The 16,124-nt window shown below is 39.3% G+C and overlaps 1 protein-coding gene across 2 annotated transcripts in view; it reads right to left on the reverse strand.

The window, feature by feature from the left end:
• Positions 1-6,120: 6,120 nt before the first annotated feature.
• LOC101849852 (kinesin-like protein KIF2A) overlaps positions 6,121-16,124 on the reverse strand; it is a 40,861-nt gene continuing 30,857 nt past the window's right edge. The window contains exons 21-23 of one of the 2 annotated variants that reach the window (XM_005101458.3): positions 13,730-13,802; positions 10,514-10,576; positions 6,121-9,328 (exon numbers count right to left, since the gene is read on the reverse strand). In XM_005101458.3, the coding sequence (XP_005101515.1) occupies positions 9,240-9,328; positions 10,514-10,576; positions 13,730-13,802 (225 nt within the window). In that variant the 3' untranslated portion in view covers positions 6,121-9,239. The remainder of the gene's footprint in view (positions 9,329-10,513; positions 10,577-13,729; positions 13,803-16,124) is intronic. The other variant, XM_005101459.3, reaches the window with a different exon arrangement.

The following is a 16,124-nucleotide window of genomic DNA, read 5'->3' on the forward strand; positions in this document are numbered from 1 at the left end:
CCCCCCCCCCCCCCCCTCCAATCATTAACTGATAATTAAGGAGAGACAGGCTGTTATCTTCTGACTCTCCAGAGAAATGAATCTAAATAATAAAGGTGCGCAAAAGTAAGAACGCAGATTGTGTGTGTGTGTGTGTGTGTGTGTGATATAAGTATACGTACCGAAGATAAGAGACAGTTACAAAAGAATAAAGAACACCAAAAAGAGAAATACGGACGATAGACAGGTGTTTGACAGGAGAATTATGGAGTAAACCACACCGAACCACTTGCCAACCACCCGCGATGCCATGCATGCCCGAGTAGAGCAAATCGTCGATGTTACAATTACAAGCAATTCACTTAAGTCAGTTTGAGTACTTTTACACCGGAGACAAAGACTATTTTTGTTGTGTTCTTTTCTATGAGTAGTATGAGGAATCACGAAATCCTAGAAATTTGTAAGCCATTACAATTTAAAAAAGAATAATTTTCAATTAAAATATTTTTTTGTTAAATACTGCATTTTGGGGACGTTGAAAGGTGCATCTTTGACAGAGTTTTGGGAGGGTGTAAAAATCCAAAATCTCAAAATTTAGACTTAAGTGGAATTTTTACGACAAAGTGAAAAAAAACCCTCGCCACATTGGAGATTCAAAGTTCAAACCAGTATCATCGTCCACACCAAAGCCCAGCATAACACATACTCGTACTACTCAGTACCAACTGAGCCAACGAGGCGCCAAGAGTAAGAGTAAGACAAAGAATTATTGTCACTAAACTGTTCTAAACCACCAAAAACCTGGACAAAAATAATGCATCATGACCACATCAAATTAGGTACAATATTGTTTTATTATAAGTCTGTGTGTACAGAAACAAAGCATCTCAAATGTAACTTTTCAATAAACAAAGAGCTATATACAAGATGTATAGATTTATTTCAAAATCCACCCCCCGCCCCACAATTTTACGAAGCACAATATAATGCACAAGTAGGGCCTACTTCCTCCTTGTGGCTTGACATCAGGAAATTTCCTTCTTCTGACACAAAAAGACAAGTCCCACACCCAAGGCTTTTTTACCATCTGGTTTATTTGAACTAAACTTTAATACACAGAGCTCCGAGCTTTGCGCAATGCATGATCAAGTACTTTCTTTCCAATAGTTTTTCAAATGAAAATGGTTGAACAATTATTTATGCAATATTTCTCAGACTAGCTCTAAATCAATAAGAAAATAAAAATCCCACATTTCCACTGAGGAACACAAACATTTTCTGTTTCAACTTAAGCAAATGCCCTGGATAAAATCATACATTTCCGTTGTCTTTGAAAAAGCTAGTGATGTCTGCTTTTCTTTGCAGTCAAGGCTGTGTTGAGCACATGAGAATGACAGCATGAGCGAGTGGAGCAGTTCGGGGAAGATAGCAGGAACATATCCAAGCCACACAACAGGGATATTTATCACAGGCTCAGCCATGCACGAAAGTTAGTGGCGACCATGGTTAGGAAAGTATGCATATAATGTAAATATAAAAGCAGGAATGAAAGCTTTCGTTGGCATGAACTACTAGAAACCGAATGTTCAAACCAATTTGTAAGTGTTCAGCAATGATGACAAAATCAATCTTATGATGAGTATGGGCATATGAAACGAAAAATGTGAAGTGGGGATACAGTTGAAATAAAAGTAAAAGCTCCCACTCCCACTTAAATTTGAGTCAGCATCTGGGATTATATCAAAGATAGATTGTGGGTCTACCTTTACGTCTGAGTGGGAAAATATTTCTGCAAAAAGCAATAAACTGAAACTGTTACTAACAAAGCCTCAATACTGCCCCACATTAGTCTATTCAGGTACACAAATGTAATCAGAAAAACAAAAGAGTATAAAAAGAAAAACTGGACCCTGTGTGCAATAGGTTGATGGTGTTTATTGCATGAAGAAGCTGATGTGGTCATCATGTTGTTCAACAAAAAAAAGTAAGCCTCAGGGATCACATTTCCATAGATATATATTTATATATATATGAGAAAGGTTCCCAGAGCCTATGAAAGCCAGCCAGTCCCTGCGGCACATAGCATGTCACATTTTACCTACAGGAGCCTGACAACCAAGATACATGTGTGTGTGTCGTACTAAAGTGGTGTGTAGTCAATCGTGTCAAAGTCAAAAGGAAGGTGCTTGCTCACTTTCAGCTCTACACTATGGTTGCATCAAGTGGAGACATACCAGAATTATCATCAGTGGAATATTTCTACAGGTGGGACAACAGCCCCTATATAATGTGATGTCATGATCTGCCTAGTTTTGCCAAACTACTTACACTCATTTACATTCTCTCTCTCTCTCTCTTTCACTGTGCTGGGTACAGCCAAGGTGCATCTCTCACTCTCACAAATTAAGTCTGTCATAGTAATTCTTTCTCCTACCGAAAAATTACGTCTGGCTCTGTTTGAAGACAAGTGGGAAGGACATCAGAAGACAATTGTGCTCCTACCACCATCACACTTTGTAACACCCACTGACAGAGGTTCAATGCCTCCTCTCTGTCTCTCTCTAACTAGACAGCGCCCTGGGAAAGTGACAGGACAACTGATGCATTCTAGCCCTTGTTTTCAGTAGCCACATTTGAAAGACACTCCCTACATTACATCCTGGAAGCAAGACCAAACGTCTACAGGATGGTAAACACAAAGAGACAAGCACATATTCTCATTTCATGGATCTGAGAAGATGATCAGGAACTTGTGTGCATAATGAAACGGAAGCTATTAGTTAGCAACATCTATCTGTGAATGCCCAGACATCTGAAGTACACAATGAGTCCGATAAACAGACATGATGACTCTCACAAAAATACAAATCATAAAATTATAGTCTTGATTTTAAAAGCTGATAAAACAGATCTTAAGTCTATGCTACCTCAACATGAGGCACATTGGACGGCAATGCAAACAAAAGACAACAGAACTACATTACAATACAAGGCCAGTATGCACCTTTATCATGCTTGTGTGTGACAGGGGAAAAAATTGCCTTTGACAATACATGCGAACCCTAGACTAAACTAATACAATGTAAAGAAGTTAGGTGGATTACTTTCAAATGTCATTTAGTCAACACCTACATTGTTCTTTGGATGGGCTTGTAATCTGGAAGCAACAGACACCAACAGCCACTAACCACATACACCTGTTTATATCCTTTAACAAGTCATGTAATACAGACAAACAAGGAAAACAAAAACACTCATCAATCATCATCTTGAGAAAATAAAACTCTCTCTGCACAGATTTAAATCAATCTCAGAACCCCTTGCAACACTTTGTCCTCGAGTATGAGTATAAACATCTTTTGACAAGTATGACAACTTTTTAAACGCATGGGAACTGGTCCGAGAAATAGACTAACCAATTCACATAGATAAGATACCTGGCGTTAATAACAGCAAACCCTGAAGTAACATTGACCATTTGATCTTTTTTAAAATGCCATCTTGCCGTACACGTCATACACATACTTTTTATTGACAAGAGCAAGGAAGTCGAAGCATACAAAACAATGTCAGAGTTAGTAATACACATCTTCTGAATCTTCCAAGTCACAGCTTTGAGCATGATGTGAAAGGAAAAAAAAAAGCAGGTCACAGCCCCCCACTGGCCACTCAGACAAACATTTCAACAACACAGCTGAGTTCTCTACATACAACCATTCTGCAGCACAATCATTATAGCAATTGCTGTGCAAAAGTACAAATCAACTTAATCAAGACATGATCAGCAAAGAAAAAAATATAACAAAACATTAGAACTTTCTGACTTAAAACTTCCATCCTCTCCCCATATTATGTTCCTGCCAACATGCAGAAAAGAATTAAAAATAATAATAAAACAAAAAAAAAACAAAACTATTTCAATATCATCTCATTGAGACACTGAAAAAGCACTGCATGTATCTACATTCGGCTGGTTTTGGAATGCTGCTACGGCAGTCAAGCACAAAAATATAGGTGGCTTGAAGCAGAAGACTGTGGAGAAATGGTGGTCACATTTTGAAAAAAAAAAGAAAAACAAGCATAAGTCAAATTCCTTTGTTTGTATAGGCTTATCGATTCCCTTACCTCGGTAACAGGAAAATATTATTATACCATTCGGCCTGATCCCCCTCTCTTACCAAGAACAGGGACCTCTTTCCCACAGCTCAACAAAAACTTAGGTCACAAAGACCGACTTCACATTTGCATAGCTCAAGTCTAAATAGTCCGTCACAGAGGCACATCAGGTACTTTGACACTGAAAATCTGTCACACAATCAACCCTTCAGCACCTGGCACTCAGGACTCTCACTACACAACAAATATAACTGACCTGTCAGAACAGGCAGAAAGTGCACTCCCATAAAGTCTACTATACGGCATACACCTCAAAGCCGTCCTTTCACCGGAGCTTAGTTTTTATTCCTCTTGTGTTGAGTTTGCAACAAACATGCTGACAGGCATGGCAAAAGGCTACAAAAATATGATTTTGTAATAGCAGATGTTTTACCGCCTCAAGTCAAATAGTAAAAAAAATAATTTTGCTAATACAAGTATTTTACATCCTAATCAACACAATTCAGTCATAGTCACAGGAAGGCCTGTCAGTGCTAGGAGAAATACATCCCAGTAGACACACGGAGATACTTTTACTCCCCACGCGGGACTTAAACTCACATCTTTTGCATGTTACGGTGAAGTGCCTAACCGCTACACCAGACACAAATGCAGCAATCGGAGCAGGTGGTGAAAAATCTTATATTATGACCTGTTTTTTTAAACAAAAAATCTAGCTTGCTCCCAGGTACACGTTTAGTTACAGGAGTGAAGAGAGGTAAGCCTCATCTTTAACCTGAGTTGTTCAGTCTCTGAACTTGTGAGCCGAAAGAAGTCAACATGTCTTAGCATTTCAAGGTGGAACTTGAGCCTGATGCAGATGGCATCAGGACTTGAGAATATTTTTCTGGCATTGATCCAGAATTTTTGCATTTAAGAGACTGCATTAGATCCAAGCAATAATTTGACCGGGGAATCAAGTGACAGTATGGATCCAGCTCAACAAAGTTAAAAAAAAGAAATTAAACTTTTTCAATTAGGCTTTTGATGTATTTGCGTGTTTATCCATATCTTATGACATTGAGAAAAGTGGAAGTACACAAGATAAAAGTCAGCTAGGCACTTTTTCAAAAAGATTTTGACTTTAATTACCATCATCCCCCCCCCCCCCCCCTTTTTTTTTCTGCAACATTTATGTGAGGTAGCATGGTGAAATCAGGCGCCCGTCACAATAATGAAAGAGAAAATGAAGAAATTTGAATTTTTCCAGAGGTTTGGGGATTTTACTATTTTGGCTCAACACGTTTCCTGCCCATTACAGAACACATTTCTGTGTGGATTCTTTTTTTACGCTGACTAAAGGCAAAAAATATATTCATTAACAGGTTGATTTTAACATCACGTTTCATTTTGAGAGCAGTGCTCATATCACATACACTTATGTTTTTTGAGATGGTGGAACTTTGCTTATTTTGATTTCCTCAAATCCAGACAACAACAAAAAAAGACAAAAAAATTGAGGCGATGGTGTTCATGTGGTAAAAAAAAAAAGCACTGAAAAAGTGATAACAATCCCACAAGTCTTTCCTGGAGAACAACCAAGGCACAGTTATTATTTCTTGTATTCCGCTAGTTTTTTTTAACATTTATCAAGCACAACACAAGAACAGAAGTAACTTTGAGTAATGTAATTAATCGATACTCATCCGGAACCAATTTATCTTAGAAATAATAAGTGTCGTAGTAAAAATAAATATAAAGACTCCAAACTAAAACATCTGATTTTTTTGTGTGTGTTGGATATCCTATACATAACCACAAAACTCTTCTTTTTTTTGTGTGTGTTTTTTTTAAAGAGGGGAAAGGTGCACAATACTTATTATATATAAAGGAGTTCCAGAAGAGGAGCGTCAGTGGGAAAGCACATCTGTGATGTACCAGAACCATAATCTGAACTACTCAGTCCTTTCTAGGTAGAGAAAAAAACCAAAGATGTAACTATGCTATACCCAGCGAACTTCAGACTCCACAATATGTAAAAGAATCTTTTTTTTTTTCAACTTCAGCTTTACTTCATTAACTCACTGGATCTTGACTACCCAGAAACTGTCATGTTTTGATAACCTTTCACGATTCATAATTAATGAACCAACAAAAAGAAGACATGGGAGAACTGGCATGGTATGCAACATATTTTTTTTTAAAATGACAATCTTTTGGTATGTCTGTCTGTACAATACTTATTATTTAATAAACTCTACATTTTTTTTCTCCAATTTCCAAAAAGATCAGCTGAGCGCAAAAATCTTTTCGGCCAAACTGAGTTGACCTGTGTGAGTATTCCACACCACTTCAGGACTTCGCCAAAGGCTTGAAATGCAAGAAAAAGAAAATATACCGAGATATAATTGTAAACTTGTGGTTGAATGCTTGTCTCTCATAGACAGTTCCACTCTCTGCATTAGCCAATGTTGGCAAGTTAAACTCATTCAGTCTAAAAATTTTAAACCCCAATGGACCGGCGGTAATAACCCTGTTGCCCATCGGAAGCTGGTGGCAGCGTCCAATACTACTGGTGACAACTGTTTTGTTTCATTTAGTGCAAGTATTTGTTTGTTTTTCGGAACTATTCCCAAACCAAGTTTTTTTTAGTATTGACAAAGCCTTTGTTTCCACCATTTAGAAGTTGGAGGCAAACTTATAGGGTTATTATAATGAGACATAGTGCACCAGGTTTAGGTGACTGGTAAACTCTGGGAAAAAACTCGGGGTTAAAGCGTTAATGACATTCAATAAATACTCCTGTGACACTAAGAAAAAACAAAGACTTGTTTGTTTGTTTGAGTAAAAAGAAGCCCATTGACACAATAAAGGTCATTTAGTGCTGGGGAAAAGTAAGACAGACAGACAGACAGACAGACAGACAGACAGACAGAAGAAACAGAGGGAAAGTAAAGAAGTACAAAAGATACACAATGTACTTTGTGACACTAAGAAAAAAAGAAGTATTAAAAAAATATATATATACATCAGACAATGATGTGGACATTTCATCAGAGCGCTTTTACAGACAATTGTCTACCTTTGTGAACTACATCCCAACATTAATGGTGTCGGACAGTAGTAGTAATACTTTATCTGACTGTACAAGGGCAGCTCAGCAACAACCTTTTGGTAAGAAAGCGCTTACACCCACACACTGGAACACAAGACAACAGTTTACCTACCAACTAAGCAAACCTGATTTCAAATTCAAACCAAGCAAACTGGATCCAAACAAAATGAAAATGGACAAAAATCAAAAGTTTCCTAATTTTGTTCTCAACATTTTGTTTTTGTTCTAAAAGAAGCCAGCGTTACTTTTTACACAGCCAATAATATTGTACACAAAGCAAATTTACATCAGCCACTTTTGGTAAACAAAAGGATAGCTAGTTACAGTATTTTGGAAAGGAAGTGCCTTTCAAGTGGAAAAATATTTGTGTACATCATATGAGCAAACAGTTTTGATTCCATACCAGTATTTGTGGGGCAATATAATCATTGCTACACTTTGTGTAAATATTTTTCAAATTTGTTCAGCAATGAGTGAGCTACCCGGCAGTAAATAGGACAAGTGTGAGTTATAGCCTCAATCATAAAAACAAGTGTCAGTTGTAGCCTCAATCATAAAACAAGTGTGAGAAAAGCTAGCAGGCCAGCACACATCTCAAGAGCAACCATGGTTCTACTTTGCCGGTTCACATTTTAGATTTCCAGTCAGGGAAATAATTCTCAAGATCATAACAAGATCTAAATTCCAAGCACAGAATGGGATACTTTATTTCTGGCATTAACAATAAAAAATGAAAACAGCCAGAGATATCCTCACCATCGCCTTCAGCATTGTTCCTTTCAACAGATGAGAATCAAAACAGGTCCAACTGTATACATTTTCACTTTGACCAAGGCTACAGTTCACTGGATTACAACTAGTCTAGAGAAATAGCTCTGTAGAGAACACCGAAAGTTTACCCCAAATAACTTCTTTTGGGTAAGTTCCCTGCCCAATTTGTATGTCTGCACTGAATTTGGTCATGCAGATCCGACTAGATGAAGAAGGGTGTTCCCTACAAACATGCTACATAAAGAAACACCATCAGCACCATGTCACTTTTACACAGTATGATAAGCCATTCAGCTACACAGACAGAGAGAAGACATTTTTAAAAGCCCACTTGCACATCTCGCTTTTATACTTAAGACTTAATAATTATAATAATACTAATGATATTTGATTCCACATAAACAATCAAGGGGTCCTTGAACCTGACATTCACCCAAACGCTGTCAATTTTCACATCCTTAACTAGAAACAAAAAGCAGTAGATGAAGTACCAGAACAAGTCATCTTGTCATTTCTTTTTTGCAACCGTTATGGCAGTTACGACAACACGCTGAGCACAACTCGAGCTAAACCAATATACAAAACATCAGATCCATTAGTCAAATACAATGTTACCAGAAACGTGTTACTATGAGCGCAGGAGCCTTAGACATATAAATTCAACAGTCTATTTTAGTTCCAAAAGGTTATTTCGGCTTAACGGGCAGATATAACATCGCCTCAGAACAGCAGCCATAAGCTTATGGGCTTTAGACTTGCAAACTGGATAATCTAATATGGTTCGAAAAGATCATCTCTGTCATATGAAAAACACTTTGGCCGAGAACTGAAGAGATCTTTATTCTGTCCTTTACCTATCGGAAACTAAAATTATAAGCCTCAGAACAGAAATGTGACTGTCAAAGAATTTTCTTGGTTTGCACATTATGGCAAGTCAGTAAGACAATGACCACATTCCGAGATGAACAGACTAGGACGCTAGCAACATCAAATAGAAGTAGAAGGGGCAGATCACACTAGAACTCCCACCAACCACCTGCACGAGGAATAAAGCCGCTCCTGGGCAACAATAGCAGCGAAGGAAAAAACAAAATCCACAGCGACAGGAAACAAAGGAGCCCTTTGTGGACACCAAAGCACGCCCCTTGCACTCATGGTCACATCTATTCAATGGCAAGGAACTCGTGTATATAGATAGATAGATAGATAATGTTCTCAGCACATGGTCAGGCAATACGCAGTGGTGGAGGAGATGATTCTGGGATCACAACACGCATTGTTACTTCCGCTTGACGTTACTTGCAGACTTGATGTTCTTGCTCAATGTTTCTTCCTCTTGAATCTCTTGTCGGAATGCCGCCACTTTTTCTGCAAGATAAGGTATGCTCCCATTGAAACACTGAAGACATTTAATTAAGGAACACACAACTTTCCACCTAATATATGTAAAGAGAATTTGATATTAAATTAAAAAATCATATATGCCATTAAAAGAAAACTTGTTTTTCTCCATCTCTTCTCCATGATCCAATAATATTACATTTCCAAAACTTAAAAAAAAGAACTTTTGACACTATCAAACAATTAAAATAAAAAGAGAAATGAAAAGACTTTAAACATGTTTAAAAAGAAAACATACAAGCAACGGTAAAAAACCCCTCTAATAAACACAGCAGTTCCCTTTATGTAACTACACCAGAAAATGCACCACAAGCTAGTCTCATTTTACTACCCCTAGGCCATTCCCCACAAAAACAAGTTCCTTCCCTGAGCTCCAGCCTTAACTGATAGAAAAATATTCCAGCAGGTATTTCATTTTTGCCGACTCCACAAACAGAGCTTACTTCGATAAAAATACATGTGAAAAAGAAAAGTAGCTGCAAAAAAAATTCATAAAAAAAAAAAATGACCATAAGATCCTGCAAGATTTTTGAAAAGCTAGATCTATATATTTTTGGCAGCATCAACAAATCCATTGCTTAGCGAAAGATTCTACAATACTCCATTTTGAAAAGTGATTTTAGTTTTAGTTTTATTTAGAGTTTTGCGGCACTTGCAACACAATAAGTATAAGGTCATATGTTGTTGTTGTTGTTATCGATCCAGTAATAGCTGGGCTCTCGCCCTTCTGTCCAATGCCATGTAGTGATAAGTGCAGGTTTGCTGCAGTTGCTGTAATGTTCCATAGAGTGTGTTGTCAATGTTAGGTCTTGGAGGGAGAAGGGTAATAAGGTCATATAAGTGCCGAAGATTAGAAGTGTTACAAGAGAGTAATAAACATAAAACAGAAGGAGGAGGGATCAGGATGATAGATGTTTGACAGGAAAGAAGGAGAAAACCACACCAGAGCACCCGCCAACCACCCACGAACAGTGATTTATGACAGTCTTACAGCAAGCAGTTGAAATAATGATGGCCAAGAGTATGCGTGTGTGAACACAGAAAAATAGACAAAATGGAAACAAAAAGCTGGAAAGTAAAGAAGAAGGACCTACCAGCTCACCACCCATAACTGGCAAAGACCAACAGCCTCGAACAACAGGAAACACTCACCTCGTAATGACGAAATGGCTTGATGTCTTTTCGCGAGGTATGCATCAAGCTGCTTTGCAAAGTCTGGAGGATGAAGAGTCATGAAAAAAAAACCTTTGCTTTACCAGTGAGGATACAAAGATAACATCAAAGTCATGTAACAACAATTTGAGGAACTTTTTCTCGGCTGGCCTTAAAATCAGGGTAGTAGGCATTGACCAAATTAATTTCACACCTCTGGCTACCCAGGAAAGTCTCCATGCTGGAGCACTACTCAAGAATTTTCACGAGCAGTAGTGAGATTTCACGCCCACACCACCCTGACCATCTGAGCTGCACAGGACTCGCAGGGATGGGGGTAACATCTACTTCCAAGTTGGACACCTACCCCCCTTCCTCGCCTGGAAGCATGAGGTAAAAGTTAGAGTTACAGCCGATGGAACTTAACTTGGGAGTTTCGATCAGTTTTAACTCAGGGCTGAGCGAGCAAAGCATTTCCCGTCTTAGACGGGTTCAAAAACCCTCCAAGGGGAAGGAATTCCTCTTTCCGTGTCCTGGTAGAGCAGGTTTCTGTTTTATAGAGGTAATTATTGTGGAACTTTTCAGGGGAGGAGTGGGGAGATTCAATTATGACAGGTTTCCAAATTAGAGAGGTTTCCATTAAGGCAGGTTCGACTGTGCATATCAAATTAAATCCAAATTAAGTTACATTTTACCGATCCCTGTGGAAAAAACTGTGGGTTACAATGGAAAATATACATATATATAAAGAATACCGATCACACAATTGCAGATAAATTTACAAAAATGCTGTTGCAGTGCAGCACCCTATTTTTTTTTAGCCAGGGCTACCATGTCTTGCCCAAAGATATACCATCGTGACCACCCATCTAAACCCTGTGGCATCAACATTTGCTTGAGATTATTTGTGAGTCTGAACTCACCAACCATTTGGTCACTTAACTCACTGACTATGATTCCCGCCACAGGTATGGGACGGGCAGCCGCTTCGCTTGTACAGATCCCGTACTCCCAACGGGATGAACTTTGCGCTTTTCTTCCGAAACTTGCGTTCCCGTCACATACTATTATACGGAAACGAACTCCAGTGCTAGAGGGCTAGACCTAGCTCTAGTACTGATGCTGTTGTTAGCACAAAGAAATCACAATATCGTGCCCTACATCTGCCTTATCTAATTCTGTGCATGGGTCTGAATAAACGCACAGACCAGCTTTTATACTTTCACCAAACACTCACAGATGCATACAAATCAAAACAGAACACTTTGAAGTTTTATTTTTGTTGTTGTTGTGAATTTCATTCTATCCGTCACACCTCAGGAAATTTTTTGGAAAATAAAATTCATGCCAGTTTTTTAAAAATCATAAAAACTAAAGTTTTAGACTCTGACAACTTTAGGTGTTTTTTTGTATTAGATTAAGCTTGAGTGTAACTTTACTGTGTCAAAAAATTATTACAATAGGGTAATTCTGAGAGTTGTGGGGGTGTTTTCAAATACTCCCAAAAACGTCAGTATTCAGCGCTTGTGACTGGTGAAAGGGCCCAGTAGTCAGTGAGTTAATGTATAGGCCTATTATACTCATTAGATGCCACAAGTCAGTTTCAATAATGCCACCTCCATGCCATGCTGGCAGGAAAGGATACTTTCACTACATGACTGTTAAGTACATTTATATTGTGACCTGGGATATAAACTTGGCTCAAACTGAGGTTTCCTAACCGTTTTAGGCATAAGTGCAGCCCAAGGCCATCGATGTTTAGTTTCATTGAGTTTTACAGCAGTTGCAACAAAAATGTCTAGAATATAAATGATGAAGATTAAAAATATTATGTAGAGTAGCACACAAAGAAAAGGAGGAGAGATAAGGATGAAAGATGTACGATGATAAGAAAGATGAAGCAAACCACACCAGAGCATCTGCTGTCAATTACCCACAGCCATCAATCTAATAAGTCACAGTTACAGAGCTGCCCAGCAACCTGCATGTTTTAGTAATCAACAACTAGAAAATTAGAGATATGGCTCAAAAACTTGTAAGTTGGCCATAGATAGTTTTCCTCCCTTAGGTGTCTGTGTCGTTGTTATTGTTGTTATTGATCCAGAGGTGTCTGTGTCAGGGACAAGGGTTAAAGTAGTCAATAATAAATGTAAAGTAAACAAAGGCATGATGAAGGGGAAAAAAGGGGATGGGGGGAGGTCTTGCCGTGCTTGTCATCATCTAGTTACAAAAATAAAAAGGGGGCACAGAAAGGGGAGGGGAGGGGGTTGTTACTGCTTGCAAAAATCAAATAAACCTTTGGAACTACAGAGTATGTCACAAACCTTTGAACCTGATCTGTGTATCACAACACACCATGCCATGCACTCACTATAGGTAATTGTATCAAGTTTCAAACAATGATCACTTCTTAAAAGATTCTCAATTATGGCCTAGGCTGTCACCCAAAACACAAAAGGGGCCGGAATTTTGTGGCGTCAGTGGCCTAGTGGTTAGGCTCTCGGACTCGCAACCGTAAGGTCGTGGGTTCGAATCCCGTCAGGGACCCAACGTTGTGTTCTTGGGAAAGGCACTTAACACGAATTTTCCTCACTTCACCCAGGTGGGAATGGGTACCAGGCTATAGACAGCGAAAAATCTTGTCAGTTTGTTAGTGTTTGAGCGCTTAATCAGCTGCTTGCACTGTGTGCTTCCCGGGAAGCTGAGAATGTTTCGGAGTGTTCTATGGTCTGCCGGGGTAATAATATAGTGTAAAGCGCATAGAGCCTGCTGTTGAGCGGGGCATGCGCTATACAAATGCTATTTATCATTATCATTATTTTTTAACCACCTTGTCAACCTAATGTTTGCCATTTTCTAATGCTTTTCTGATGGTGAAGCCGCACTGAGGGACTACAACGGCTCAGTGCAAAGAGAATGTTAAAGTTAGATGGCTGCACGTGATGTAGTGACGTAAAATGTCTGGCTTTGGTAGTTTTTCTCCCCTTATTGTGGCCGCCGAAATTTTTAAAATTGAGAATCATGGAAAATACAACCATGTTTCCATAAAATTGAATAAAAATTGTAACAATTTTGCCAAATTTGTAATGCTGGGCAGCCCTGCAGTTATATCACAGAACTGAGAAGACGAGCGATTTTCCACACATAGAATGCAAATCTTTAAAAACCTAAGCCATTGAACTGACGTCCTAAATGGAACAAACTCACAAACCTCACCTTCTACATCATACTCCACATTGTCTGTCATCTTGAACAGCTTCTTGTCTTCCTGTACCCATTTCTGAGACTCCTGAAAACCACACAAGAATCTACATTCAAAGGGGAACAAACCTGAAGCAAAAAGTTCTTTCCTTCAACGTTGGAACTTATGAAAAGACCTGATGCAAAACACATATTATGATGTCTTCAAACTCTTTCAGAAATTTCACACCACTTAAAAAAAACCCCAATGGCACAAGATTTTCTTGACTATTTTCTATGACATTATGGCAAAAAGCATGGACTAGACAACAAAGACAGGACGCGATAAGTCAGAACAAGGTTGACCTAGCGTGCCAATCCAGGGTCACTGAGGGGTTGCAGCTTTGTCTTACAGGAATGAGAAACAGCACTGATCACAGCTGTTCACGGGCAGTACTTTAGTTCTACTGGCACCCCGCAGCCCCCACCCCCCCGGCACTCAGCCTAACTCGAACCAGCCATTACCAACTGGTCAAGAGGTACTGGTCAAGAGGTCAGCGCTGGGAATTTTGCTTGACTGACAGATTCGCGATGAAAATGTTATTGCAGCAATTTTAGGCTTTGTTTAACAAGCGAATAAGCCCAAACTACAACACCAACTGAGCATCAAACCGTATTCTTTGAATAAGCATCATCTGACAAATTTCATGGAGCAATCGTGCAACTAATTAAGATAAAGAGATACGAGATGACGCAGAAAGAAAAGTGGATATATGTTTAAACATTGATAGAGGGTCATGATTTCATTAACTCTTATCCTGCGTCTGTGCCCAGATGCGTATCTTATCAGCAACCGATTACGCCGGACGTGCCGGGCAGGCCGTCGGGGTCACTCAGTGTGTACTGTTGGTGTACAACGCGCGCATCGGGAAACCGTTAAACGTGTGTTTTCGCCATGAATACCATGGGAGTGTGTTAACTGATGATGAAAATAACGCTCTATCCTTCATAGCTTTCTATTTATTAAGTGTTACAAACACATGAATAACCCCCTCTCACAAGCTGATAAGACATTATGAGTAGTTACGCCCATTTGAATAACCTCTCTGGACGCTCTTGTTGTTATGAATGACCTGAGGTTCGAAAGGGGATAATTTAGGTCAATTTCCGAATGTTTTACACTCAAATTGTTCTTTGTACCTGCACAAGAGTTCAAAACTATCAAACAAGCTCATTTTTTATCAGGTAGTATCATTTCATACAAAATCAAGCTCATTTGAAATATTTTGTATAGAAAAATGGAAGTATTGTTTCCTGACTATCCTTTCGAGCTCCTCATGTCTAAGTGGGTCAATTTCTTCTATAATTTCATTGGACGAACATCTAGAGCTATGAACTTGGCATGTTTTGAATGAGACGTATGCCTCGATTCAAACCAAGGCAGGTGGTTCTAGAAGAAGGCCACAAATGCACACAAACTCAAGCAGACTGACGCACACACGCTTGACCTGCGTGAATGGGGATCCGACTCGGGACCCGAATGACACGTAAGACGATGCGCGCTGCGCGTGCGCTGAGCCAGGAGCTACACTGACTCGGGACCAGAACGCAGGCGATGTGCCGAAATAGGCTTATCGGGCTACATAAACCCGGCTCCCGCAGGATGAGGGTTAAATTTGAACATGACAGTTGTGGATGATGTTGACAATGTAAAGATATTGGGTCAGACATAGAATGAAATTTTTAAGTCACTTCACTTCATCATTGTGTCGTTCCCAAAAGCAAAGATATTTGAGTGGAGATTCACAGCTTTTCGTTATCTGGCCTCAGTTTCCCAAGTCCTGCCGTCACATGTGACAACTCTAGATTAAAACAAATCACTCTAAGATCGCGGGTATCACCAGTCAGGGTGTCAGCACCTACAAACGTTCAGTATACCTATACCCACTAGGGGAAACTTGCACAATTTGTAAATATACCAATCCCAACTAGATTTGTAAAAAGAATTGAAACCGTTGGTCAGTTCACGAAATTATTTAGGTTTAAATTCAAATAATACTGAAAATAGAATTCGATATGGTAGAAACACGTCTAGGAGAACATAGTCCAATATAATCAAGATTATGAACTGAGATCAACCAAAGTTATATCCTCTTTTAGGGGGAAATTAAGCTTTACAATAGCGGATCGTGTGGTGACATAGCATCTTTAGATCTGGAGATATCGGGGTGGGAAAGACACCGCAATCTGGAGGAATTGCACTATACAGGCAGGCGGGGCACGCCGCTGGCATCACGGAAGTGAGCACAACTGACTGCTGATTTAATGACCAACCCATGGGTGGCACAGACGGCTGGCATGAAGCAACTAAAGGAGCGGTCTCCCAGCCTGTTGAACAGCCGTGGGATGTATGTGATGAGAGAGAGAGAGA

This window comes from Aplysia californica, unplaced genomic scaffold (genome assembly GCF_000002075.1).
Source record: "Aplysia californica isolate F4 #8 unplaced genomic scaffold, AplCal3.0 scaffold00284, whole genome shotgun sequence".
NCBI lineage: Eukaryota > Metazoa > Mollusca > Gastropoda > Aplysiida > Aplysiidae > Aplysia > Aplysia californica.